Here is a 27,790-nt window from a genome sequence, read left to right on the forward strand (position 1 = left end):
CAGGATGGATTCACACCTTTAGCTGTTGCTATGCAGCAAGGGCATGATAAAGTTGTTGCTGTACTCCTTGAGAGTGATTCACGAGGTAAGGTACGTTTGCCAGCTTTACATATAGCTGCCAAAAAAGATGACGTGAAAGCTGCTACACTACTTCTTGAGAACGAACACAATCCAGATGTGGCGTCAAAAAGTGGTTTTACACCATTACACATAGCTGCCCACTATGGAAACGTTGATGTCGCGAATTTACTAATCGAGAAGGGTGCAGATGTTAATTACACGGCCAAGCACAATATAACTCCGATTCATGTGGCATGCAAATGGGGTAAGAGCAATATGCTGAATCTGTTGCTATTGAAAGGTGCAAAAATCGATTGTACTACACGCGACGGTTTAACGCCACTTCACTGTGCTGCTAGGTCAGGGCATGAACGAGTTATTGAAATTCTGCTGAAACATAATGCGCCGATTTTGTCGAAAACTAAAAATGGTTTGGCACCATTGCACATGGCCGCACAGGGTGAGCATGATGAAGCTGCTAGAATCCTTTTATTGCATAACGCACCAGTAGATGACGTTACGGTAGATTATTTAACTGCTTTACACGTGGCAGCTCATTGTGGCCACGTAAAGGTTGCTAAATTGCTGCTTGACTACAATGCGGACCCGAATTCACGTGCTCTCAATGGATTCACCCCATTGCATATAGCCTGCAAGAAGAATCGCATTAAAGTTGTTGAGCTGCTGCTGAAAAACAATGCGAATATAAGTGCTACAACGGAAAGTGGTTTGACCCCTTTGCATGTTGCCAGCTTTATGGGATGTATGAATATTGTCATCTACTTACTACAACATGACGCTAACCCTGACGCACCGACTGTACGCGGAGAGACACCACTTCATTTAGCCGCCAGAGCGAATCAAACTGATATTATCAGAATACTTCTTCGAAACCAGGCACAGGTGGATATTAAAGCCCGTGAAGGGCAGACTCCATTACATGTAGCGTCACGGTTGGGAAACACCGACATTGTTATGTTGCTTCTGCAGCATGGAGCAAATGTTGATTCGGTGACCAATGACCTTTATACTCCGCTTCATATAGCTGCTAAAGAGGGACAGGAGGAGATTGCTGCTGTTCTTATTGAACATGATGCCTCGCTTGATGCCACTACGAAAAAGGGGTTCACTCCACTACATTTGGGAGCCAAGTATGGTCACATCAACATCGTTCAACATCTTCTACAAAAGGGCGCCGCAATCGATGTTCAAGGCAAAAATTCAGTTACTCCGCTCCATGTCGCCTGTCACTATAATCATCAAAATGTAGCCCTTCTCTTATTAGACAAAGGTGCATCCCCGCATATTAGCGCTAAGAATGGACATACTGCTCTTCATATAGCTGCCAAGAAGGATCAAATGGACATTGCAACCCATTTGCTTCAATATGGAGCCAAACCTGATGTTGAAAGTAAATCAGGTTTCACACCCTTACATCTTGCTGCACAGGAAGGACATGTTGACATGGTGAAACTATTACTGGAACATGGAGCAGACAGCAATAAAGCTGCAAAGAATGGTTTGACTCCTATGCATTTGTGTGCACAAGAAGATAAGACTGATGTAGCACGTGTCATTCTGGATCATAATGGAAAGATAGATGAAAGAACTAAAGCCGGATATACTCCCCTCCATGTCGCTGCACATTTTGGACAAGTCAATATGGTTAAATTTCTGCTGGAGAATGACGCTAATATTGAATTGAGCACAAATGTTGGTTATACCCCGTTGCATCAGGCCGCTCAACAGGGACATACCCTTATAATTAACCTACTGCTGACACATCGGGCGAATCCGAATGCCCTGACAAATGTAAGTATTTTTAGACAATCGATTTTTTTGACTTAGTTTGCGAATCTAGAAAGACCAAGCATCTCAAATTGATGCCTTCCTCTACAGACGGGCCATACTGCTTTAAGCATAGCCAATAAATTGGGCTATGTTACCGCTGTGGAAACCTTGAAAGTGGTCACTGAAACAAGCATTTCGAATACAGTCACTGGAGTATTGGAGGAGAAATATAAGGTATGCGCACCAGAATCAATGCATGAAGCTTTCATGTCAGATTCCGAGGATGAGGCTATTATTGAAGATAATGCCGATCAGCATCAATATAAATACATGGCAACGGATGACTTGAAAAATACATCGTATAATATGAAATACGATACAACTGATGAGGGCATTTGTGAACAAAAAAATGGTTAGTAATATTGATTCGTTGACTGGAATATCTTTTTTGTCGACAATTAAATCAAATGATCCAAACCATATCTAGTTTCGTGTAATGAATCATCAGTGGCCGGTAATTATGTCAACGCTGATGTATCTAATCCGTATATTATCAAATCAATAGATAATGTCAATATTGTCCGGCAACCTATTAACGTTGGGTAAGTACTTATGCGATCAGTGCTATTAAATGAATTTTTCGCCTATCATTCATTCCATTTCTTTTTCATTTTATTTATATTTAATTTTTTTATTATGATCATCTTCGATGTTTATGCTTATCTCATATCTTCGTAAAAAAGGCTTGTATGTCATTTCATCATCTTCTTGTTGCAAAGCATATACAAAAAAAATTCTAACCAACAGCTGCCAATCAGTTGCTGCTAATGCTTAAATTATATATATATAAACCAACGGTATCTGCCCATCGAATTATGAACGCTAGGATAGTATAAAGGCCAAATTTTTTAACATAAATTAACAAAACATGCCATCGACTGACATAATATTGTGTAAACCCAACAGCTCCTTACATTTAATATTTTGTAACCCCGTCCCCATTTTTGACACCATCCCCTATGCGATCAGGCATACTATTCATAACTCGAGGGACAGATACTGTATATACATATGAGCGAAATAATAGCGGTGTTGATTTCATCAACTTTGATGTAGTGGACTAAGGTTTAACAAGTAATTAAAAGCGGAAAATATCTAGAAAGAATTTTAGGTTCGCTTGGAAAATGGGGAATAAAAAATTGCGAAGGATCCTCAGAAAATATCCGATAGAAAACTCAAGAAAATAAGGTGATGGTGAATTGTCATAAAGACGGGGCTGTAAAAACTATATTTTAAAACACTTTTGATTAGGCTTCGAATCTGGAGAGATTGATACACATCCTTCTAATACCCCCAGGCATTAAGTCAAAAACATATTTTCCGAGGTAATAATGTTGCGTTAAAGGGGGCAGGGCGGATACAGATAGTGCCAATTTATTTAGTCATTTTTCAATTTCAATTTAAAATTAAACGAGTGACAGTGAGAGCACTCCGGGAAATCAAAATGCATTTGACGAGGGTGGAATTTCCAACGAAATATCTAAGGGTAAATTTTGCTAGAATGCTGTTATTCCGCCTACTGCAGAGTACAAGTTGAGTCCGTATACTTTCTTGGCATCATCTCTTTGCCTACTTGACATGCCCCTCAACCGAAAAAACGCTTGTTAAAACGACATATATTAACATAGTAAAAATCATTGATTCTTAATATTTGAGCCAATAATAGGTCGAAACTAATTACGGGGAAAATTGGTAAAACATCTACAGTAACAAGGTGTCTGGTTAAATGGTTCATTTACGGATGATATACCTCCGATAAGAAGCAGAATTTCATTTGATGATTATTTATTATAATTTTGGAAAAGACAAAAAAAAAAGAGTCTAATAACGCATGTTCTTTCCTCTCTTAAATATTTTAACAGTCTCCAAAAGATAATTTCCTTTGGTTATTTTACAAGAGCATTATATATGAAAATCTGTTGGAAAATTAAATTGATAGTCCTCAACTTTATCGCAACATTTTTTCTTTGTTGTACAATTCTTTTTCGGTCGTTTTGATCACCGCATGGACACACGATTCATACATATTCGGATGAATAAACATTTTAAATGTCATCGTTCTATAAAATTGTGCGAACAATGCTACTACGAAAATAATTAATCCTTTACACGATGATCTTAAACTGGAAACTACATGTACAATATTAAAAAAAAAAACAATCTTAAATTATAAATTCAATCTTAAACGCATCATCGGGCTTGCAATCACCTCCAAATCAACATCTTCAACACAACAATCGTCGATCTGTAATTTAACAATTTCCATGGAAACAACGACACGGAACCCTACATCCCCATACATATACACAAACAATGTGAAATTAAAACCAAATTTGAAAAACACATTATTATTCAAAAATCCAGTTGGGGTGGTGATCCACTGGAGGGCTTTGAAATATACCTTCAAAATTTGAATGGACGAATTAAGATACATCCAATGTGTCGGGAAAGGTATCAAAAATGCATAAGTATATCTAATTTATAATAATAATTTAAACGCCGTGAAAACCGAATAAAGAAATCAATAGTCGTAGCGTAAACTAGTGAAAACCGAAGGTTATAGAACTTTAATCTACTACACCTAACTAACATGCGAGTATAGTAATTATTTGTGCGATGCTTTTGTTTGTCTTCACTAAATTTATTAAATTTCTTAATTATTTTCATGGATCCTTTATCTTGTGCTTATACTAACATCTAGTAGCTTTCGTGTTTTCGTCTCGCCATTTATATTTTTTTCCAATTTTTATTATTGCACGTTCAAAATTAAGATTTTATTCTGAGGATGAGTACATGTAAAACTGATTTGTCTGTGAGGCTGATTCAGAATTTTCCAAATTAAATTTCGAATTTTCCAACCAATTTCAGATTTTTCCAAACTGATTTCAAGTCAATTTTAAGATTTTCAATTTCAAATTCAGAATTTTCCATTCTAAAATCAGAATGTCAAATATCCTTTGACCACTTCGATCCCTCACGTTTCCTTTTCGGTGCGTGGGTCCGCATTGAATCCTGAAAACTACTTAAACAAACGCGGAGATTCGTGTGACCCTAACGAAATGAACACACTCGAGCTAAACCTGGCACCACCTGGATCCACGACGGGTCATATCCTCGATCATTGCCCCTCTTGCCTCAAATGTTTAATGAGGTGCGACCTCTGAAGTTCCTACCCTTCCTTGATACCCTCAGGCCATTATATTGGAGGATGTCCTTTGTTGTGAGTTTTGCGAAGCTAAGGACGAGGAGAGAAGAAAAATGCGGATTCGCGCACCGGAAAGGACACTTTAATTTTTGTAAAAATGACACGTGCCTGAATCAGACTTGCAAAACCTAGATACCACCTCCAGATCGTTAGAAAAAAATTGAAATATCTATAGTTTAACCCAATCGAATATTTAAATTCGCGGGAAGTGGTGAAGCCTAGCCAGATATAATTGGTTTTCTTCATACTCTCTATTCATCCTCTCATCATAAATTTTGAAATGGTTTAATATTAGATTATACAACATTTTATTTTATTTTTTTAATGTTGTAATCCTTGAATATCTTCATCCTTTTTTAAGTTTTCTGGTGTCATTTCTGGTCGATGCACGAGGTGGTGCAATGCGTGGATGTCGTCATAGTGGCGTGCGCGTTATTGTACCACCAAAGGCTGCACCACAACCCACGCGAATAACATGTCGCTATGTTAAGGCACAACGCATACCAAATCCTCCGCCATTGATGGAAGGTGAAGCATTGGTCAGTCGAGTTTTAGAGTTATCACCGGTTGAAGCGAAATTTTTAGGGTGTGTATCTCATTTAATCACTAATAATTTAAAAAAAATTAAAGGTAAACCCATTGCTTTCTTCATTCGCGTGAAAAAAATAGGCCTGTAATTCTGGAAGTCCCACATTTTGGTTCGCTACGACAAAAGGAGCGTGAAATTATTATTCTTCGCTCGGATAACGGACAGACATGGCGTGAGCATACTTTGCAAGATAGCGATGAAGCCGTATGTGATGTCTTGAATGAAACGTTTGAAAGCAATGAGCTAAATCAACTCGAAGACTTACATACAAATCGTATCATACGAATTGTAACGCACGATTTCCCTCATTTCTTCGCGGTAGTCTCCCGAATTCGTCAGGAAGTGCATGCAATCGGGCCAGATGGCGGTACAGTGTCATCAACAGCGGTTCCCCAAGTGCAAGCTATTTTTCCGCCTAATGCTCTAACAAAGAAAATTCGTGTTGGTTTACAAGCACAGCCCGTGGATCCGGTCAACTGTGCCAAGCTCCTAGGACAGGGGGTGGCGGTATCCCCTGTCGTTACAGTGGAGCCAAGACGTCGAAAATTCCACAAGGCCATTACTCTCAGTATGCCAGCCCCTCGGGCTCATACTCAGGGTATGGTCAACCAATATTCAGGAAGTGCACCCACCCTACGACTTTTATGCTCTATCACCGGAGGGCAAAATCGAGCTATCTGGGAGGATGTAACAGGATCAACACCACTAACATTTGTCAAGGATAGCGTGTCATTTACAACAACTGTTTCCGCACGATTCTGGCTTATGGATTGCCGGAATATTTCCGAAGCCTGCCGTATGGCTACAGAGCTATATAGCTTCATGGCGAAGGTTCCATTTATGGTCAAGTTCGTAGTTTTCGCCAAGCGAATTAGCGCGGCCGAAGCCAAGCTCAGTGTATTTTGCATGACCGACGACAAAGAGGATAAAACGCTTGAGCAGCAAGAATTCTTTACAGAGGTAGCAAAGAGTCGAGACGTTGAGGTGTTAGAAGGACAAAGTATTTATCTAGAATTCATCGGAAACCTATCTCCAATAATGAAGTCCGGCGAACAGTTGACCATGCAATTTAACGCCTTCCGTGAAAATCGTTTGTCTTTCACAGTTCGCATTAAGGACCAAGAGGATCCATTTGGCAGGATTAGCTTTATGAACGACCCCAAAATCGCCAAAGGTGATCCACCTCAGACGCCCATTTGTACCCTAAATGTTTCTCTCAAGGAAGAGAAAATCGTGGAAGAAAGCCGGCGTGATCTAAACTCAAGCCAGAGGAGCTTAGATCAGAACTACCGCGTTACACTTAACGGGGGGCTAGGCAGATTGGGTATCAATACCAGCGAAAATGAAATTCGAAAAGCGGATATACGTCTTTCGGACATTTGTAACTTGCTAAGTGATGACTGGGAGGAATTGGCCCACGTACTGGGCGTACCTGATGCAGATATTGAACTAATTAAGGCCGAATATCCAGATCGACCATCACAGAGAGCGATGGTAATGTTGCGTTTGTGGATGTCACAAGCTGGACCAAAGCAAGCAACGGGCAATACTCTGGAACAGGCATTGCACAAAATCAAGCGCTCCGATATTGTCGATAAGTGCGTCTTTAATTTAGAACTTGTTACGGATGAAATGGAAAAAGCTGTTGCAAAAATGCAATTGGATCAAAGTGGTTTTGATAATCTAAAAGAAGAGCTAGACTTGGGTCCAGGATCGCGCGATACCTCATTGCGTCGTAATAAACATTTAAATTCTAATAACGTAACAGAAAAATCTGACGAAAAGCCTGAATTCAATGGAAAAAAAGATGATACTGTCGAGCAAAATGAGGAAAGGAATGATAATGAAAGTAAGTACTGCATCCGATTTGTCGAAATAACCTTGATAAATTCTATAAGCAGTTTGCAATAGTTTTCCTTAACTAATACACATATAATGTGCATTATATATTTCCATAGTCGATAAAGAGCTCCTTAAAAGGACGTTAAACATTTCTGCTGATCGAGCGACTGGTGGTGGTGGAGATGGCACATCAACACCACCCCCAACGCCAGTTGACGCGGCAGCATTGGGAAATTGGCACGCTGAAAAGAAACGTATACCTCCAACTGCACAGCCAGAAACTACAGATTTTTCTCAGCAAGAAGGTAAGCTTAATACGTAATAATGTTTATATTAGCTTTATGTATTGCACAAATTGATTCATTATGTGTCTGTGTTCTCCGTTTAGTTTGGGTGCTTTCTTTCATTTTTATATGTAATATAAAAGTTGGGCTGAAGGGTTCGTAGGCTAACATAGGAAAAAACAATTTTATTTTTATGGAGGAATAGTTTTAAACACTGCTCGGAATCGTCAACTCGTTGTTTCTGGTCGATTATGAGCTTGCGCGGCACCCACTATGAACAGAGCTTTCGTATACCCAACACGTTCCTTTTTTATATCTTTAGAGCCTCAGTTATCTCGATCAACTTCACATTGCGGTCATCCAAAACTATTTTGCGGACTTTTTTGATGTTTTCATCGGTAACAGCCTCTTTGGGACACGAAAGCTTGAAAGCGTTATCACGCTATCTGTTGAGAGGTTGTCCCACTTATTACTGTCCCCTACGTGCATCGTCCCCGGTACTCATTTCGCCTCGTTTAAACTTAGCGGAGCACTTCTCAACAAATAATGTTTATCAAGCCAAATCTTGGCTTTAACAGTATTTTTTTTTTTCGGTAAAAAGCAATGCTTTATTGACACCCGAAATTCATTTAAGATGCTCTATCCGACAAACTAATAGTTCGAGAACTGTCAAATTTGTAGACGTGTGTTCCAAAGGTTAGAGGTGACTAAAAATCAACGAATTTAATACTAGTAGCGCCTTCTGTGTGTTAGGCTTCGTACTTTTCATCCCAACTGTTAATTATAAATTATCCATTATTAACTTACAATTAAATTCCTGAACTGAGTTCTCAAATCTTTCTTCGCTTTTGTTATTAACAAACCCTATAGAAGGAAGTAAGAATCAACAGAGAATGAACATTAATACGCTGATAAGTGCATGCAATAAATTATAGTGTGTTCACCAGAACTGGGTAATTTTGGATCCCAGTACATTGTTTCTGTAGCTTAAACCCGAAGAAATAGTCTAAGCAGGCAAACGACATGAGGTCGAATACCAACCAACGAAAAAATCGCATCAAATCATTGTCTAGACATGACTGTATATGTCTACCAATTAAAAAGTTGGACAGTCACTACAATACACTTTCAAGTCAAATATCTCGAAAGGCAGATGTTACTTTTAAATGAGTTATAAAAGAGAAAACAATAATTAACTACTGTTGTCAGGACTAATTCCGTCGCTGATAGCCTTAATATATATGACTGCCCTTCACTCCTTAGTGGGGTATAGCGCATCAACCATACCTACGCGACATCGCTCTCGGTTAACTGAAATGAGTTTCAGCACCACCTACGACTTCGCGAAACGCTTGCATTTATCCTTAAGTGCCCTTAAGGCGACCCACTCGTCGGTCATCTTGGATTCCACTGCACGGCATAGCCAATTTTCGTCCCTCCTTAATGTGTGACCTATCCGATGCTACTTCCACCTTCCGACCACAATGTGTATCAGGCCAGCGTAGTCCGATTCCGAATGGATTCCAGGCCAGGCCAACCCCCAAACGAGTTCAGCGGATTACCATGGTATATTCCAGGTCTGATAGGTGTCTCTCCTGAAGTTTATGAGGATACTGGTAACTTCGTTCGACAAGTCTTGACCAATGTAGGAAGTCGTTTTCGGTTGACAGTTTGCTTCACAGCTACTGTATCAACTCCAAATTGTTCCTCTCCCTCTCCTCTGAAGCCCTTTTGCTCCACAGCTATCAATGTATGAATATCAAGATATTTTCAAATTTTCACGTATGAAAGTAGAACTCTGTAGATGGTGGGAAGGTAAGAAGACAAGTAATTGGTTGACAATTTGAAGAACAAGAGACACTCTGTTCCTTGGAGACCAGGTAAGTTATACCTTTTGTGAAGGATGTTAGATCGACGATAATGATTGCCAATACTGTGCAAGTGCTAGTGAGCCCTTTTAGTCAAAAGTTGTCATCTTATCAACTCCTGGCGCCTTCCACTGGCCTATTGTTCAAGGGCTACTTCAAGGTCCCGGGAAGTCTGAGTAGGTTAAATTTTTGCAAAGGTCCCATATTTAAAGTGGCATCTCCTGTCGAATATAGCTTCAACCCAGTTGGAGATCGAGGTGTGAAAATAGCAGCCCATTGACGAAGGACACTTCTAAATTTTGTTGTTGGCAGACATTGATATCGAAGTCTTCCAGAAATGGTTGATTACCGTATCCGAAGTCCACCAATTCGATATCAATAAAAACTGTCTGGCGTCCTGGCCTACGTCATCCAAACAACGGTGGCTTGATGCGCTGGATGGGGAATTGAAACTTGGTACTTGGCGGTGACGGCAATCGTTCTTGGGATCGGTGGTGGGAGAACCAGCGAACAGGGCGGTATTGCCAGATTTCGCCTAGCTTAACGCGCTGTAAAATTACCGCATTGGGGTCCTCACTTTTGAAACAGCCCTCGTATCTATATATATAGCATGGCATTGCCTTCTTTCCAATTTTAATCGAATGAGCAAAAAGGGAATATTTGACTTTCAAAGCGAACGAACTGAATAATTTTCCTCTTTATAATTTTTGATTTCTTCTAAAACTTTTATTTATGTATAGTATCATATGTGTCTGACATTTTAACCAATACCTTTAATTCCTTTTCAATATATAAATGTATTGTTAAATATGTTCTCTCCTTAAGTTGTTTTTCTAATATGAAATTTAATCATATTTCTCTGTAATATCTCTCCAAACTCACCAAAATATCAATAATTCAAAACAAGGAGCTGATAAGAAAGTGAAAAGTGAAAGCAAACCTATAATAGATGCACCCAGTAAAATAACAGAAGAGGATGCTATAGCAACAGCTGAGATTCTTGCTGATCAAATTCTTAAAGATCTAGAAGAATCGACAAAAAATGATGATGTTGAACATAGTGAACAAGTTGATAAGGAGCCAAGTAGGATTCCGGTGCCAACGAAAGCCTCAACACCTATCAAAGTCAAAACTATAAAAAAGCATTCAAAAACGGCTGTAGTAATGGCAACGAACATGGGTAAATCGCAGCATTCTAGGCCAACTGTGGACGATATCGAATGGGGTCAAACTATTACGCAAGAGCAGTTACTAGCATCGAACACAGACAACGATAGAAAAGGGGAACCTGAAGGCGCTCATGCGATGCTTGATGTAGATGACGAAGGTATTAATAATAAGGGTATATCGGCTTCAGACGATACTTCTGACTTACTGATGTCTTCATCTTTCGACACTACTACTACCACTTCCGCAACCATAAATAACAATGCTAATCTAATCCAAGAAACAACAGTAACCGAGGAGTCGATAGAAAATAAGTTACATCCTACCCAGGAAAATGATATACAGCAACGACAGCAGGGCACTCCCGATTTGAATAATCTTCCGAAATTAGCTACTGAATCTATCGTGTCTCAAACTAATGATGGGCATCAAAATCAACAACAACAATCGTCTGCACAAATACCAACTAATTCACCAAAATTAACCAGTGAATCAGATTTAAGTGTTATAAGTGATTCACCATTGAATCAACATAAACTCAATAGGGAGCAATACAAAGCGTCCGAGAAATTAAACAGTTCTCAACAAAAGGTTCTTGGATCATCCAGTGATTCTGATATTGCTTTGCATGAATCGGGAACTGAACTGAGTGAGGATGAAACAGGTACTCATAACATCTGAATATTTCTCGTATGTTCCGCCAGCTCCTTTTTTTAAATTTGTTTGAAAGAAATTGATGTTGTTTTCCCCATATCCGTATTTTTTTCAAAATTTCAAGGGTTCATTTGATTATAGACTCACACTTATGAACAAAGGTTCAATAACATAACGTACAATTACTACAACTCAGTGTTTCAACGATATAATTTGTAGCATGCCCCACCTTTTGTTACTATTTCGTCCTTCCTTCCAAGACTTTGTTGTCTTCAAAATCCCTTTTTTCCTTGTTTAGATCATACAGATTTAAAGCCTCAAAAAATGAAAGTATCTTTACATACAACAAGCTCCAATATATTATTGCCGCATTAATAATTTATAGCAATATTAATTAATTAATTAAATTATTATATATTCCCGATTTAATCCCAGAAAACATGCGTCTACACACTTTATAAATACATTGAAGTTTGACAAATCTTCATTGGAAATTTATAAGCATCTAATGAACTAAACAATCAAAACATCTAAACTGTATCATTCAAAATTAATAGATATACCATTTGTACTATAAATTTTCGTAATAATTCTCGATTTTTCCTTTCATATTTAACATTAAATTGTAGAAGCTATCTTCTATCAAAACAACGAACAACCAACGACAGTAACAAGGACACAAGTTGAAGAATTCACCACTGGAGATGGAAAGTAAGTATCATATTTTGAGGCAAAAATATCTTTTTTAAACTTCTAACTTTACTTTAAACGCGTATTATTCGAAGCAAAATTTTTTTCATTTTTATGTGGTTGAAATTTTTACACATTATTCCACCCATCGGTAATAGGGTAAGATAATAGAGGGCTCACAATAGAGGCAAATATTCAGAAAGAGTAAACTTTTAAATTTTTACTTTCCAATTCATACAAATAAGGATGTGCTAGCTACTCACCTTTTTCCAGAGGAAAAGTGGATTCGCTTTCACTTGAACTGCAAAAAAAAAAACAAATACAAACGATTAGCAAACTCCTTGATTGAAAATTTTTTTAAGATAATTTAAGGCCCCAATAACCTGAGGCCTAGCGAAAAAGTGAGGATTTTAGTACCATACGTACCGATGGGGGTTCCTCTGGCTGCAAACAACTTGTAGGAGGACGGAGGGAATCCGTCTAATTGGTTAGGCGATTGCGCATATCATGCCGAAACCAGGGTTGGCAGTGAATCTCCGTATCAAGCAAAATGGGGATTTTCGGAACCAAAAACGCTTCCGGCAGCGGCTTGCGTTCTCTGAATGGTTGAAGAGCGAGTGATATCCCGGAGAGGAAACTTGTTAGATCAACAGCACGTGGAAATCTTATAGCATTACCTCCCCTAAAGACGACTGTTTTCTGTTTTCGGAGAAAGTATCCCGAAGAGAAACTGCCTAGCCAACAAGGCAAGCTACTACAAAGGACTGTATAGGATAAGGAGGTGAGAATCCCTCCACTTGGCATCAGTATATGAGTGGCTATTTAGACAGAACTTTTTATTGTGACCTCCGCAAATCAGCGGTCTACAAAACTGAGTACAGGCTATGATATCGTTCGTGACTTTGCACAATGTTGCCATTCTGCGTATTGGATAGATTAGGCATGCGGGTGTTCAAATCTAACAATGATGGATGTCATGTTGCGCGAATTAAGTTCAGTTGTAGACCGCGACGCATGCATCGAAAGGGACTCATCGAGGATCTGGTAAAAGAATCATGCAATCATGCCCACCTTCAGAGTGAATATGTTTTAGAAAAATTGTTGGAGTATGTGTTTCCGGGCTTCATGGAGGTGGCTGCAGCGCCTACCGAGGTCCTTGTGGCCACAATGGGTGGAACTGCACTTTACAACTGGTGTACCCACCCTTAATTTTGGCACAGGCATTAAGAAAACTGCATCCATAGTGAGGGATTGTGAACCTGCATTCAGTAAACCAGTACTGCTGTTTTGCTCACAACGGCCTGATTGATATCCTTTATTTTTCGTCCCCGTTGCGTTAATGGTGAGTGGTCACATTTAGAAAGGCATGCTCACTACGTGTAACGGCCTACACGGCACGAAAAAATAACAAATAGGGCATCAGATCTAAATGGGAATTTGCATTCCAGAACATGTGTTCAGTTTGTAAATCATATCGGATTTAGAAGTTTTCGTGAATATATTGAGAGACCCCAGCTCAAATTCAATGGTTGGGAATTGGGGACGTTTGGACAAGGAATATTAAGGTGTAGAGACGGAAAAGTAGGGCTCGACATTGGATTCTTATGGTACCTCTGAAGCACCTAATCGAAGGTGTTTGCCAACCGTGTTTTAAATTATAAATAAATGATACTGGGTGAAACATAGGGGGGTGAGGACTCAATATAGCATATTACCCTATTTTCGAAATTTATTGCACTCAAGGAATATTTTCAATTTTTAGCTATGTATCAATGAAAAACGTGTATCCAGCTCCCCATATTCCCATTTGTTTAAAAAGGCCAATTCATTAAAAAATACCCGGTTTTGATGTTGGCCCCTAAGTAAAACATTTTTTTCTGCGGAGATGTTTTATTCTTCTTAAAAACTCTCCGCTTGTTTGGATAGGAAAAATGCCATCTAACTAATTATATTGTGTAATATTTTCAGTGAAGTTGTGAAAACTACAATAACAACGACCGAAATCGTACCAACAAAACACGATGAGGGACAGGACCTGCAGGATGTATCGAATCAAATTGGCACTTTGGCAGCCGGTGCTGTAGCATCCGGTGTTGCATTAGCAGCAGGAGCTGCTTCATCAGCAGCAGGGGCCGCTTCATCAGTAGCAGAAGCTGCTTCATCAGCAGCCACCGATGCAATTGAAACTGCTACAACCTCACTTGATGAATCAATGTCGCAATGTCTTAAGTCGTTTGGCGCTCCTGATATTGTGCAAGAGAAACCGATCCGACAAATTGTTGATCAATTTTTGCAAGAAGAAAGAAAACATCTTTAAATTTAGAAGATCAAAAATCAAAAGAAATATATATTGTAGATGTGCAACAATGTTGAAGATAGAAAGATAGTTTTCTATAACACTTGTGTTGAGGTATCGAATTTAGTTTGACGTTGGTGTCAAACCGATGGGCAACGAAAGGGAATTCCAATCATCTTATGCCTCTCCCGATTCAAGAAATCAGTGACAAAATAATCGTAGTTTAAAGTGAAATTTCGAATTCTACTAAATTTATCTTTATTTTCTGCACGGAAGCCTAGCAAAAATGAACGAGGTGGGTAGTTTGCAAGGTGTTTTTTAAGGGCGCTACTGAATCGAAAGCTCTCATTTTCTTTAACATCTGAAAATATGTAGCGGTACTAAATTTTTTTGCATAGTAGTGGATGTATCTAGACATAATGCTTTTTTCCAAACTGACAAAATTAATCGATATTTATTAAAATAAGCGCACTCAGTTCATTTTGCCTTCCTTCAAGCTTGCCTCCTTCATATGGGTTTATAGACCACCGTGAATTTAATGATAATTCACGTGACGTGCAGAAGATATTCATAAATAGATTCATAGATATTATGAGCATAATTATGAGAGAAATTGTTAAAAGCCAGTTTTCCGTCGTTTGACGTCTCGCCATAAGTACTTCACGCGATTTATGCTTCCTCATCATTTTTCATCAATGGGTTAGCTATTAATCGATCGATGAGATTTTTCCCAAGAGAAATGTAAAAACTAAACGGCTGTAGTAAAAAAAATCTGCATTGTTTAATAATATCTATATGGGCGCATGTTTAATCTAATATTTAAATATATACACAAATTTTTTCTTTGCCCAGAAATAATTTCCTTTTCATTCTTAATTGGCGACTTGATATTGTAGTAATGAAGTATCACATTGTTAAAAGGTCACTCCGTGGAACGCATTCATCACGAATGAATTATTAACGCTGTATGTGCATAGGTTCATATGATTGTTTTTTTTTTTGTATTTTTTACACCTTTGCGAAATGTTTGAAACGATATTAAGTGAAATTATTATATATATATATATATTACTTCGAAAAGAAAAATCTATATATATTAATGAAATGGTGGTAATCATTTTTTGAAAAAAAGAGAGCATATATATATACATATATATTTAAAGGTCTATTATTGTATTTGTGGCGAGCATGCCAAAGCACTTCAAAATAAATTGAGAACGTTTGAATAAGTTGAACACTTTCCTTGTGCTTTATTTTTGTTATTGGCTGTTAAATTATAGTAGATAACGTCTAGGTTAGAAATGCTCCAAGATACTGAAGAAAGAAGGGGAATTAATTATCAAGATATTATTAGGAAACTACCAAAGCGTTGGTATCTATCCTACTCTCTTCGTCAAATTTTCAGCTAATACTACACTTCCTGCAAAAACCGGGTATAGGTTTTGCAACTCTAATTTAGAATTTTCCCAATCAAATTCCGAATTTTCCAACTAATTTCAGATTTTTCCGAACTAACTTCAGACTTTTCCAAGTCAGTTTCAGAGTTTTCCATTTGTTAAATAACATAAAATACTAGCGGTAAACTTACCGCTCCCTTGCCCCGGCAAATAACATTGAGGTGACCCCGACGTGATTTCGTTCACATCCATCAAACTATCGAATCACTATCGATGGAACAAAGCTCTCTCTACTCTACTTCAAAAAATCCTCTCTGAAACTGACTTTCTTCAACGCACCATTACGCGATTGGAGGAGCTTTGGCAGCCGCTCGATGCCGGCAATGCGAAAATCCATCGGCTCGAAGAGCGCAACCAAACATCCCCGAAATAATGATCCGAAGTTCGGCGGTTTTTTTTTGAAGTGGCCTAAATTCCACTTGTTTAGTCAAATGGTGCATACCTAAAAACAACTACCAGGATGAAGCTGAACGCCTCATGCGGCACTTCACAATCTCGATGCTAATTATAAGGCTGCCTGGACTTTGCTTTAGGGTCGTTATAACAACAAGCACCTCCTAACAACAGCCTTCCTTAATCGCTCTTATCCTAGCCAACTCTTACAATTGCGACTGCCATTAGTTTAAAAACTCTCCACGACACAACCTAGGAGCCATGTCAACTAGTGCTTGCCTGGAGGCATTGCTAGCCTTCTTTGGCAGCAGATTCCAGGCTTTAGAGTCAATGCACAATAAAGCCAGGCCCTGGTCACAACAACAACAGACACTGGCAGCCTGTTCGTCTACATCCGGCCCAAAAGGAGTCTGCTTCATCTGCCGAGGTCAACACATGATTACCGCAGGCACTAGCAGCAGGAAGCAGTCCACACAGAGCGACTTAGTTTGGTCAAGCAACGGCAACTGGAGGTACAAACAATGCGCGAAAAAACAACATCAACAACATATCTGTCCAATCCGAGCTGTTATCCCTTCTATTTCGCTTCCGATTGCTTAACTCCGTGTTCATTGCCGACATTGAAAAGATGTACACGAAAATTTGGGTCCACGAAGTTGTTCAACCCTTCCAGATTATTTTGTGGAGAAACGACCCCAGTGAACGCATCCGTGCATATCAGTTGCGAACACTTACTTATGGCATGACATCAGTATCATTTCAGGCTATTCGATGCCTTGAAAGTCTAAGTGAGGAAGGGGCTCGTACTTGTCTGCTCGGTCCTAAGGTCAATACCAACTAAAGAAGTTGTCGCAGACGGCGAGACGGAATGGACATATTAGAACGATGGGTTGAGTACTTTGATGAACTGCTCAACAACCAAAATATCAGCGAGTTGTAAGTCCCCCCAGTTGAAGACGACGGATAAATGGTGCCCCTACCAATAATGGAAGAAACATCCCGTGCAATCCATCGGCTTAAAAATCATAAGTCTCCAGGAGCCGATGAAATTACAGCCGAATTGCTAAATATGAAGGCGACCAACTACACCAAGCACCTCAACTGATGCTCAAGGTGTGGGAGAGCGAGTCAACGCCTGACGACTGGCAAAGAAGCATTATCTGTCTCATACATAAAAAGGGGGATGTCGCGCAGTGCAGCAATTATAGAAGTATCACACCGCTGAGTACCATCTATAAAATATTCTCCGCCATCTTGCTAGGCCGGATAGCCCCATACGCCCAGAACATTATTGGCCTATACCAAAGAGGCTTCACTCCAGGCAAATCAGCAACAGATCAGATTTTCTCTCTGCGGTAAGCACTATCTTTTCATAGATTTTAAAGCCGCCTAAGTCGGCATAGCCAGGGAAAAACTGTACACGACCATGAGAGAATTCGGTATTGATAAGACTAAGCTGACCCTGACTATCGTGCGAGGCCAAATAAAAACCTAAAAACTTTAACCTGGCCCTGAAGAGAAATTCCCGATGCAGATGTGAGTGCGAGAGGCACCATCCTCTCCAAGTGCACCCAACTACTGGCCACTGATTGGTTGATTTTTTTGCACTTCCCATTCCCCAATTTTCACTCTGATTATGTATGGGAAGTCGTCGGGGTCAAGAATTGTGAGTAATTAGCATACTTCAGCCAATGATACTCCTTAGGGAGAGTGAGCGATTTTTTTTCCTAGATATATTGTATAGATTTGCGAGGTAGAGTCATACTCACTCGAATGGATCAGGTGACATATATATATATTTTTACTTTACCTTGTAGTCACCGATAAATAATTAAATTTATAGCGTACAGTGTTACGAAAAAAAACAAACTCTTACTATATTCTTTCGCAATATTTTTCTTTTATTTTTCATTACAAGCTAAGATATAAAAACTCGCGGATTACTTTTAAATTAAAAAATGTACATCATTGTGTGTTTTAAATACTTATTGCAGTAAGAGATTATTATTCAATTACTGTTGCAGTGTTTATTGGAAACTTCCATAAATTTGTTTCACCTTAAAGAATATTGTACTTCGTGTTACTCTCTCGGACGGACATAAATTTTAAATTTTTTTTTTTTCACTTTCCATTTTTTTTTCTCTGATATTCTGCTATTTACATTTCCTACGGATTCCCTATCTTGATTTAAAAGAATAGACAAAAACAAACTTATAAATTTTATAAATAATTTCCTAACAAACGGAAAGTATCTCCTCAGCCCAGATAAGTATCTTATATAATATATATAGTATAAGAGCTTTTTCGTAAAGAGGGTTCCTTAGAATAAATTCATTCTACAATTTTCATTATTTCTACTTGCATACTATTCCTACTTTGAAGTGATAATGTCTGAGCTTAGGAGTCGACTAGATTACAAGCCTAAAATTGAAAACTATTGCTCCTGTGGGATTTGGAATGACTAAAAGAAATAATAGAGATATACTATCAAAAAGACAAGATGTAGATTTTCGTTCAATAACCATGAATTTATTTATTAAATAAATAAATGAATTTAATCATTAAATAAATGAATTTGTTTATTAAATAAAATTCATGGCCAACAGCAATTGAATTAAATAAACCCAATTGCTATTTTGATTGGATTATTCTAACTAATTTGGGTGAATTCCAGTTTTTTCATTCACAATTATTAGTTCGTCTTGAATATTGGAACAGTAGATATATCACACATTCACGAAATTACGAACTTTTTTTTCGAAGGGGGACTGTCACAATCATCGACCTGATCGCTATTACGTTTCATATTCTCGTCGCAGTCAATGGATTTACTATAATTTAACACAAAATCACAATACTCATTGGATAGAAGCTTTTCCATTTTGAATGGGGATTCTACATCACTACTATTATTGGATTCAATATTAGGACGTCTACTTTCGATATCAATATCAAGGTCATCATCATCATCGCCATCATCATCACTACTATCGTTAAGATTAAAACTAGAAATTTGAGCTCCAGGAAAAATATATATGCCGCTCTTCATATGATTCCAGTAAGTACCCTCAATTGGGTGATCAGATATACCAACCTCGAGTGATTCTTTAGATAATTTCGCACTTTGTAAGGTTACAGGACAAATAATACTATTACAACTGCTCTCTTCACTTTCAAGTGAACGTGATGAAGACGATGGTTTTGGTGTCACCTGCGTCTGCTCCTTACTATCTTTTCTAGGAAAACCCGGATTCCTTGCTATTTCTATGTTAAAATTGTGAATTTCACTTGCATCGCCTATTACAGATTGTTGAAGTTCCTCGCTATGGCAGTCTGGGGGTGGAATATGAGGTTTTTCCTCACTCACAAGATTAAAGACTGAATTTGGCGATGAACCCGAACTTAACGGAGATGAATCTGAACCGCTTTCATCACCTTGTTTTAATGTTAACGAAGAGGGACGATGATGTCCTTTATGGTCAAAATAATATTTCCTGTCACTATTACTATCAATTTTATTACTAGTACTTATAACACTACCAGCAATAGAAGACGAAGTAGTTTCAAAGCCACTATCACCAAATCCTCCCAGACTACTATTCGATGCTAAACCGGATTTAGATAACTGTGTGTCCGTAGTATCATCATTCCCGAGTAGAAGAGTTTTATCAGCACCCTCCGTTTCATGAAACATTCGATTAATGTTGCGTAGACTTGGCTTTAAATGTCGCTCTTTTAGTAGAGTTGATCCTTCAGAGAGCTTTGTGTAGTCACCACTCAATCTACGAAATACAAGCAGAGTCTGCATAAATTTTACCATATCTCGCTCGTTAATTATACTCACAAATTGCACAACTGCGTGATTATTGTATCCGAATCGCCCAACAATTCTACATCAAAATTAAAATTATTCAACCGCTCACGATTTATTAGAATTTGTGGAATATTCGGTGCTATCGAGCGTGGTATCAATGCAACCGGATGTACTTTTAGGGATGAACCAATAACGATAAGTAGATCGCACTTATTCTTGTCACAAGTTATAGCCGTATGGAAGGATTCAGGCAATCCTTCACCGAAAAACACAATATCTGGTTTCATGATCCCTTTCTCAACCAACTGACTGTACAAGACACTAGTGCCGTTTTCATCTCCGCTTCCATAGCTAGTAAGTTCCACACTAGATTCCTCATTACATTTAGGACACATAGGGATACGTTGGGCAAATATATCATCCCTGATTGTATCCGCAGTTGCTTTGAATTTGCATTTAGTACAACTGGCTGTCGCGAATGAGCCATGGCATTCAATTACGTTCCGAATACCTGCCACCTGTTCCAATGTATCAATATTCTGTGTATAATTCCGCAATAACTTATTCTTATCCTCAAGCATCTTAATAAATCGATGGCAAGTCGATGGACGAAATTGTCCAGGATATATTTCTCGGGCAAATTTGAAAAACGGCCGGGGATCACGTGAGAAGTATTGGATATCAAACATTGCTTGAGGATCTGGTAGACTCGGAAAATCTTTGGCAAGACGACTATAGATTCCATCGCTCGAACGAAAGTCTGGAATACCACAAGATACTGAAACACCAGCCCCGGTAAGGACTATGATATTTTTGCAGGTCTGTAATAATTCTACCACATTTTCGATTGTGTTAATATGACGTAGCTTCTGGCGTTTGGGAGGTTCAGATAGCATATTTGCTAGTATACGCCAAAGCGTTCTGTCTGAGAGATCTTCTGGTATGACTGATCCATTAGGTAGAATTTGTGAAAGGATTTCGCGTGGATCATTTCCCGAGGTCATCTGCCTTTGCACCCATAGTGACGGTTTCATCTTTGGTTTCCATTCGTGACCAGAGAATTCCGAGAACCCTGTGAGACTTGAGAATTCCGAATCGGTATCAGACTCTGCCTCTTCATCGCCATCATCATTTTCATCAGTATGCTTGCTCCCACTGGAAGCGTTGTCATTATCTTCGATATTGCTTATACGTTTTTTTATAATAGGACTTTTTCTGATTCGACGGTAATCAGGATTATGATGAAAAATATCCTGGGCGGTAATTACTTCTTCGATTCCTAAGATTCCTTGCTGCGTTGTAGAAGTTATCGCTGACTCGTCCTGATTAATTTCATCATTTATATTAGAAGACATGATCGCCGTTGTCGATTGCCATTGACTCATTAATCCAGAAAACAATCCAATTTACTGTAATACGATTGGAGAAATAAACGCGGAGAATGCTGTGCGACTCTTAATGCTAAATATCACATTTGTTCTTAAGCGACGGACGGATCTTCAGTGGGGAATAACTAAAAGATGTTTTTCAAGCGAAAGCGCTGGCGTATTTTCTTTTTTGTAAAAATGGTAACACTAAAATAGATGCGAGGAATGGTTTAATCGATTGAAAAATAATAATTCTGAAGGTTGCAACCAACCACCAAAAAGGTTTGAAGGTGAAGAACTGTCGATTTATTCATCGCCCAGGCCCTTAAGAAGGTTCAAGACAGAACTAAGCCAAGTTTATCGGAGCCCAGAAAGCGAGGAACCGCAGAGAGGGAAATGCTCCCAAACAACCCAAACATGAACCCAAGAGGGGAGAAAGTTCAGGTAGGTCAGTGGTAAAGGCAGGAATCAGGAAGCCCGCCATTAGCTATGCTAGTGCGGTCAAGGGCATTCGGCTAGCCATTCTGCTAAAAATGTTCCCGAGCAAATAGTCATTCGTGAGGAGCAGGAAACTACCGAAGACCAGGCAGATGTGCAATGGATGGACTACGAAACTTGTATTCACCGGGATATGCTTTCAACAAGGTCACGTACAGGTGGACTGCGCGATGGAGGGACACTGCTGTGTCTTAGGACCATAGTTCCGAAATTGCCAGGCTGGGAAGGAGCAGAACGGTCAACATGTGCTGGGATGATATACCAGGAGCACACATGGTGACAGTGTTTCGCCCGCAACAGTAGAGAAGGAAGATCTCATGGACCTCCTAATCGCTCAAAATACGCGATCATTGAGTCTTCAGAAACAAGGTGAGGGAGCAAGGGTAGACTCCTCACGATTGGGGTAGATGACCGATCCCTAGAGACAATCAAACGAACGATTTGGCAATATACCTGTGCAAGTGCACAGGGAAAAACCCAGGAAAGACACCTTGGAGAAGACACTGAGTAGAAAGCATACTGGAGTCCCAAAGAAATCTCGAAAGCCATAGAGGCGGAAAGGACTGGATCAGTTAAGAAAGTAGATCTGCTGCCCAGTGAAGGGCCGAAGCTGGAAGACTTTCCGTGTACTTGAAGTGCATCCGGACCCTAAAGGAGTTGTGCGGCAGGTGAGACTAAAAACAACGGCCAGGGACAACGTTCATTGGGTTGTGCATCACCTCGTCCCTCTTCCTCCGAAAGAGGAGAAGGAACTACCTTCAGAGGAACAACACCATCTAAAAGAGCAGCCCCCAGAAGCGTCTCATGTTCTTCGACAGCCTCGGACACGGGCTAGAACTAGAGCGCACCAATTGTCTTTATCGTATGTTGCGATGTTGCTATGTATGCACCTATTAGTCTGTAAAGTCGGTACTGGGTCAGGGGAACCAATGTTGGAGTCGAAGATGGTTGAGAGTGGAGAACTCCAGCTTAAAGTGTTCGAGCTCAAATATAGCCATCTCACCTCTGTGAATTTCACGTCGGATTGGGAAATTATCACACAGCAGATGGAGAGGTTCTCCAAGATTTGCGAGCGATTAGTAAAACAAGAGACACGAAACTATTGTAATAATTTGAAATCTCCAGTTCGGGACTGGACAACTGGCGATATTATCAGAGAATTAACCGAATCATACAAAGTTAAGCGAGTCCGACAATAAAGGGAATAAGTTCTAGGATCTTGGGGTGATGGGTCCTTTCCAAGTATTATTTATAGGTTTTGAGGAAGAGGCAGTGGAGATCCTATCGCAGCTTTATTAACCCAGGCTGATGTTCATCGGTCCATCATGTATGAAGGACATTGTAAGAGGGAGTCGTCGGTTGCCAGGCTGGTGCTGTCTAAAGGAATGGATCACAGGTACGTAAATCGCTCATGGTGCATCCGAAATAGGGGTGATCTTCAAGGGCTCTCAGTTGGTGGTAAAGGAATCGACAGCGATGTTTGAAAAGGACGTCTGCATCCTTTATGTTGTTTCCTTTAATATTAGGGAGGTATGTCGCAGAATTATGGAGAATTGAACCAAAACCTATGGCGGCGACTCCGCGTTTTAACTTTTTAGTGACGAATTTCAATTTTCCTAACTCCCGAGGAGCCAAGTATAGAAGCCATGAAAGAGGAGCTCGAGAAAAAAATTGATAAGATAGAGACGTCGAAACAATATATTCCACATGGGTGCGCTAATTGATGTTGACAGGCTTAATTTAGACCAGGTAATATATAATGAAAAAGTGATATACACCTGCGCGAGGATTGACTGCCGTGCATTTCCTGCGGATCGTCCTGTCGAAGCTTTGAAGGGCTTCGGCCACGTTGGTAGCCTATGCTGGGCTAAGAGGGCTTTAGTGGCAGGAAACAGGGCTCGAGAGAAAAGGTTTTTCAAAGCAGCTGAGGCCTCAGAAACTTGGGCAGTAGACGACCTGACTCCGAGATTGGATTTAAATTTGAAATTTAAGAGATTCCCATGTATTTTATATTTGGTTTTGGCTTGAGAGTGCCGCTGGCAATGCGAAGATGAAGGTAAAAACTTTCTGGCATTGTGCGCCAGTGGCAGTCCCCGCAGGGGTTTCTGAAGTAAATAACCCCAGACTTAAAAGAATTAACGGGGCGGGCCCACCGGCTGAAATACGCGATGATCCTATTAGTGAAGTGTTTGGGGGAGAGAGGCTAGTGAGGGCCTGGGCCCACGCGCATATAGGATGGTGTCGTCAGCGAAGAGGGTCCCTCCTGATGCGAGAGGACCATTGTCGTTGGTGAGTAAAGCAAGCGTGAGGCAACCTGGGCTGCTGTTGGCGTAGGGGAAGGGAAATGTCATGAAGGAAAATGTTAAAAGGTTTGTGGGAGGGACTCTTGAGTCTACAGGGAAGTCGATGGAGCGAAATCTATCGAAGCGCACATGGCAAGTTCTGTTGGAGATGAAGTCTACAAGGATTCTAAATAAAGGGACGGGGTAATTGGTCTGGGTTAGCTTGAAAAGCAAGCCCTCTTTCCAGACTGATTCGAATGCCTTTTCAAGACTTAAGGCGTAAGCTACGTTGCACTGCCTATTTTCCAGGTGATCGAGGATGTGGTCTTGCAGGTAAAGGATTGCCTTTTCGGTCGATCTGAGGTTTTTCGAGCCGAATTGATTAAGTGGAATGATACAGGAGTAGTGTCTGTTGAGGTGAATTGGTAGCATACGGTCGAAAATTCTTCCAATATTGGAAAGAAGAGAAATAGACCTCATATCTTTGAGATCGCCTGACCACCCCCTCTTAGGAATAGGTATTAGGAGAGCCAATTTCCAGGATACAGAGAAGTGTCCGTTATTCAGGTAGTTGTTGGAGAGGATGGAGGAGGAGATACAATCTGGGCCCGATGAGTTTTTATTGTTGGATCGGATGAGTGCAAGTTCAATTTGGGAAGTAAAGAAGAAGGCGAACGGGCCGTTCCTGACTCGGGGCCAGATGTCTGCTATTTAAAATTTGTTATTTGTTTACCGATACACAGGATCATGTGACCTTATATTTTTATGGACTTAAAACTCAGGCAATAGATGGGGTGTCCAAGGGGGTGGTGTCGAGAATTTGCTGTAAATGCATAGTGAGGCTGATGGCATGGTGGTCGAAATGAACTGCCAATTAGGAGTAGCTAATGACACATGCTGAGAGATTAGACTATATCATAAAGCCGTCTAGGAAGGAAGGTCGGCGAGGACAGGATGGTACTGCCGCGTTAATGTCCGCGCTAAGGGATGGGCCTAACTGGAACCAATCAAAGAGGACTTTGCCGTTTTCATTGTTATCTCGGTCGCCCCAAGTCTCATCCGTGGCGGGGAGTTTGCCGCCAGAGAGGAAAGCGTCGGCATGTTGATAAGTGGAACCTCAAAAATAATTAATTTTATAATTTTGTTTTGTTTTTTTTTAATACATAATAAAAAAAATAATAAATTCGCCATTCTGTTATTTTTAAAAAATATTGGAGGTGCCACATATTGAAGAGAAGTCTACATAATAGGAGCAAATTTTTAACTCGGCCCACCACAGAAAACTGAGTACTTCCTCGGGCAACATCTTTTTTCATAGGTGTCTAGTTTTTCCATAAAAAATATAAATAAATTATTGTAAAAGCAAGTAGTTGGATAGTTTGCGGTCCCATTGAATTAAATTATTTTTTTATTAAAAAAAAAAATAATAATTAAACAATGTTGAAATTTCGAGCATCACACTGGACCACCACCTTAAAATTCGAGCACACCGGTACATTTCCTAGCTCTCTGCGTCGCTCTTTAGCTGTTTTTATCATCCAAAAAATTTAAGGCTGATAGTACTACCGTATTTGCAGTAGTGAAAAAATCTATTAGTTATTTGGCAACAAATTATTCTGATTTTTGAAAAAATTCAAATACAAAACCATCCTATTCACTACATACATAAACACTTATCAGTCTGTCCTGCTCAGAACCGTACCACTAATGCCAGTTTCATTGTAGCCAATGAAGAGAAATTTTGCCCGCCAAGATGTCGATTTGTGGTGGATACAACATAAATATAATTTATATCACGAAACGTGAAGGAAAAATAGTTCAAATGGAAATATCACATCACGACCCGTCCGTCGGAAAAATTGAGGCTAAAAATTTATCGAACATAGTTAATCGCCCTACTCACCACATATATTCCTCAACACTAAATTTTCCACTAATAATACAATGTAATTTTCCAAATACATGCAATGTTTTCGTTTCACGTGAAAAAAAAAACCACATTGATGGAGCGACGAGCAACGCGTGCCTTTTCCCTCCACACCTTGACATGAAGTGTGTTCTCTCTGGTTGGGATTAAGTGTATATAAACTTCCTAACGTCGAAGTCTGGAAAAGGTTGTACGAAATAGTCAAGATGCTTTGATTTATGTATGTGTGAGTGAAGCCCACATCTTTTGACTTGGTAGTCACCACACTGAGCCAAGCATGTTATTTTCCTGATATCACGGAAAATATGGGCAGTAACACAAAGCACCCCTCTGTCATCCGGAAGAATTGAGATGAGCACTATAATTCGAGAAAACTAACAATTGTCATTGAGGAGTGATGGTACAAAGCTTGGTTTTCGTGGTTTTGATAGTGAATGGGGGTGGTTGCGTGAGCTACAGCTGAGCTGCCATCTAACGTCGAAAACTAATACTATCCAATATGTTTCTTTTACCGAAAATATCTTCTAAGCAATTGAGCGCTCGCATCTCAAAGCATTGACGATAGTGATATAGATAGGTACGTCTCTGGGTTGTCCAGTTTTTGAGATTGAACCCACTATACCTTATCGTCGGTTTAAGATGATCTCTGTCTTATTTAGGGCTTAGTCGACTTCAACTGCCAAAAAATACATTCCTTGGACATCACAAGTGCGAAAACCAATTAATACACCTCTTGACGTTTAGATGAAACTCTGATTTAAACAATGGAGAATGATGCCATTCATTTCAAATATGGGGTTTCACTTTCACTATTGCAAAGCATTCTTCTTCGAAATTATTCAATAAACAGGTGGAAAACATCTGCTTGTGTTATACAACGAGTCTGGCATGCAGATGTTATTCTATTTCTTTGCATTCCATGTCTGCTATTTAAAATTTGTTATTTGTTTATGAAAATTGCAAGCCTTTCCTGTTACCCCACAATGGAAACTCATTGATTTATAACTCATATTTTGGAATACCTTTAGTATCGTGATAATACATAGGAGCATGAAGTCTTACATTTTTGTTGAGCATAAAAACCTAACAGACATTTGCTGACCCCACACGAACTGTTCCACAATCTTCATCTGAACGTTGTTATCGATGGATCCATAAGAACCATATGCCACCGAGAGCGAACGAAATTGTAGTTAATTTTATTAAATATGGAGGCGACCAAATGCACCAACATCAACCGGGTACAATGAATTAATGCCTAACGAGTCCTCACTCCCCTATGCGTCAATCGGCATAAAAAATATAATCAGCTTCGTGAAGAACTAATTGAGCTCTTTCATTCGATACCCCGCACGACCACATTCTGTGAAAAATAATTACACCCCTGTTTCACATATATGGGGATCCCCCTTTAAACAAAGTGCAAAATTTTGCCGTCCATTGTATGTAAAGGGATTCATAGACCAAACGTTCCCACTAAATTTCGTGACAATTTTTTTAGCCGCTTCCGAGTAAATCGGGTGTAACAGACAGACAGATAGACCCG

The 27,790-nt window shown here is 39.5% G+C and overlaps 2 protein-coding genes across 6 annotated transcripts in view; one reads left to right on the forward strand and one right to left on the reverse strand.

The window, feature by feature from the left end:
- Positions 1 to 15,746, forward strand: part of LOC119661039 (ankyrin-2) — a 28,684-nt gene extending 12,938 nt beyond the window's left edge. For 3 of the 5 annotated variants that reach the window (XM_038070214.1, XM_038070213.1, XM_038070215.1), the window contains exons 5-13: positions 4 to 1,872; positions 1,960 to 2,263; positions 2,339 to 2,453; positions 5,478 to 5,702; positions 5,786 to 7,554; positions 7,664 to 7,852; positions 10,607 to 11,530; positions 12,150 to 12,231; positions 14,179 to 15,746. In XM_038070214.1, coding sequence (XP_037926142.1) covers positions 4 to 1,872; positions 1,960 to 2,263; positions 2,339 to 2,453; positions 5,478 to 5,702; positions 5,786 to 7,554; positions 7,664 to 7,852; positions 10,607 to 11,530; positions 12,150 to 12,231; positions 14,179 to 14,527 — 5,826 coding nt within the window. In that variant the 3' untranslated portion in view covers positions 14,528 to 15,746. The remainder of the gene's footprint in view (positions 1 to 3; positions 1,873 to 1,959; positions 2,264 to 2,338; positions 2,454 to 5,477; positions 5,703 to 5,785; positions 7,555 to 7,663; positions 7,853 to 10,606; positions 11,531 to 12,149; positions 12,232 to 14,178) is intronic. The other 2 variants (XM_038070216.1, XM_038070217.1) reach the window with 2 other exon arrangements.
- Positions 15,747 to 18,228: 2,482 nt separating this feature from the next.
- Positions 18,229 to 26,589, reverse strand: LOC119661042 (NAD-dependent histone deacetylase sirtuin-1-like). The gene is made up of 3 exons (XM_038070233.1): positions 26,221 to 26,589; positions 20,201 to 21,579; positions 18,229 to 20,138 (listed from the first exon to the last, which is right to left on the reverse strand). The coding sequence occupies exons 2-3, from the start codon at positions 21,553 to 21,555 to the stop codon at positions 19,091 to 19,093; spliced, it is 2,403 nt and encodes an 800-aa protein (XP_037926161.1). The 5' UTR covers positions 21,556 to 21,579; positions 26,221 to 26,589; the 3' UTR covers positions 18,229 to 19,090.
- Between the last annotated feature and the right edge of the window lie 1,201 nt (positions 26,590 to 27,790).

Source organism: Hermetia illucens, chromosome 7 (assembly GCF_905115235.1).
Source record: "Hermetia illucens chromosome 7, iHerIll2.2.curated.20191125, whole genome shotgun sequence".
NCBI classification, from domain to species: Eukaryota; Metazoa; Arthropoda; class Insecta; order Diptera; family Stratiomyidae; genus Hermetia; species Hermetia illucens.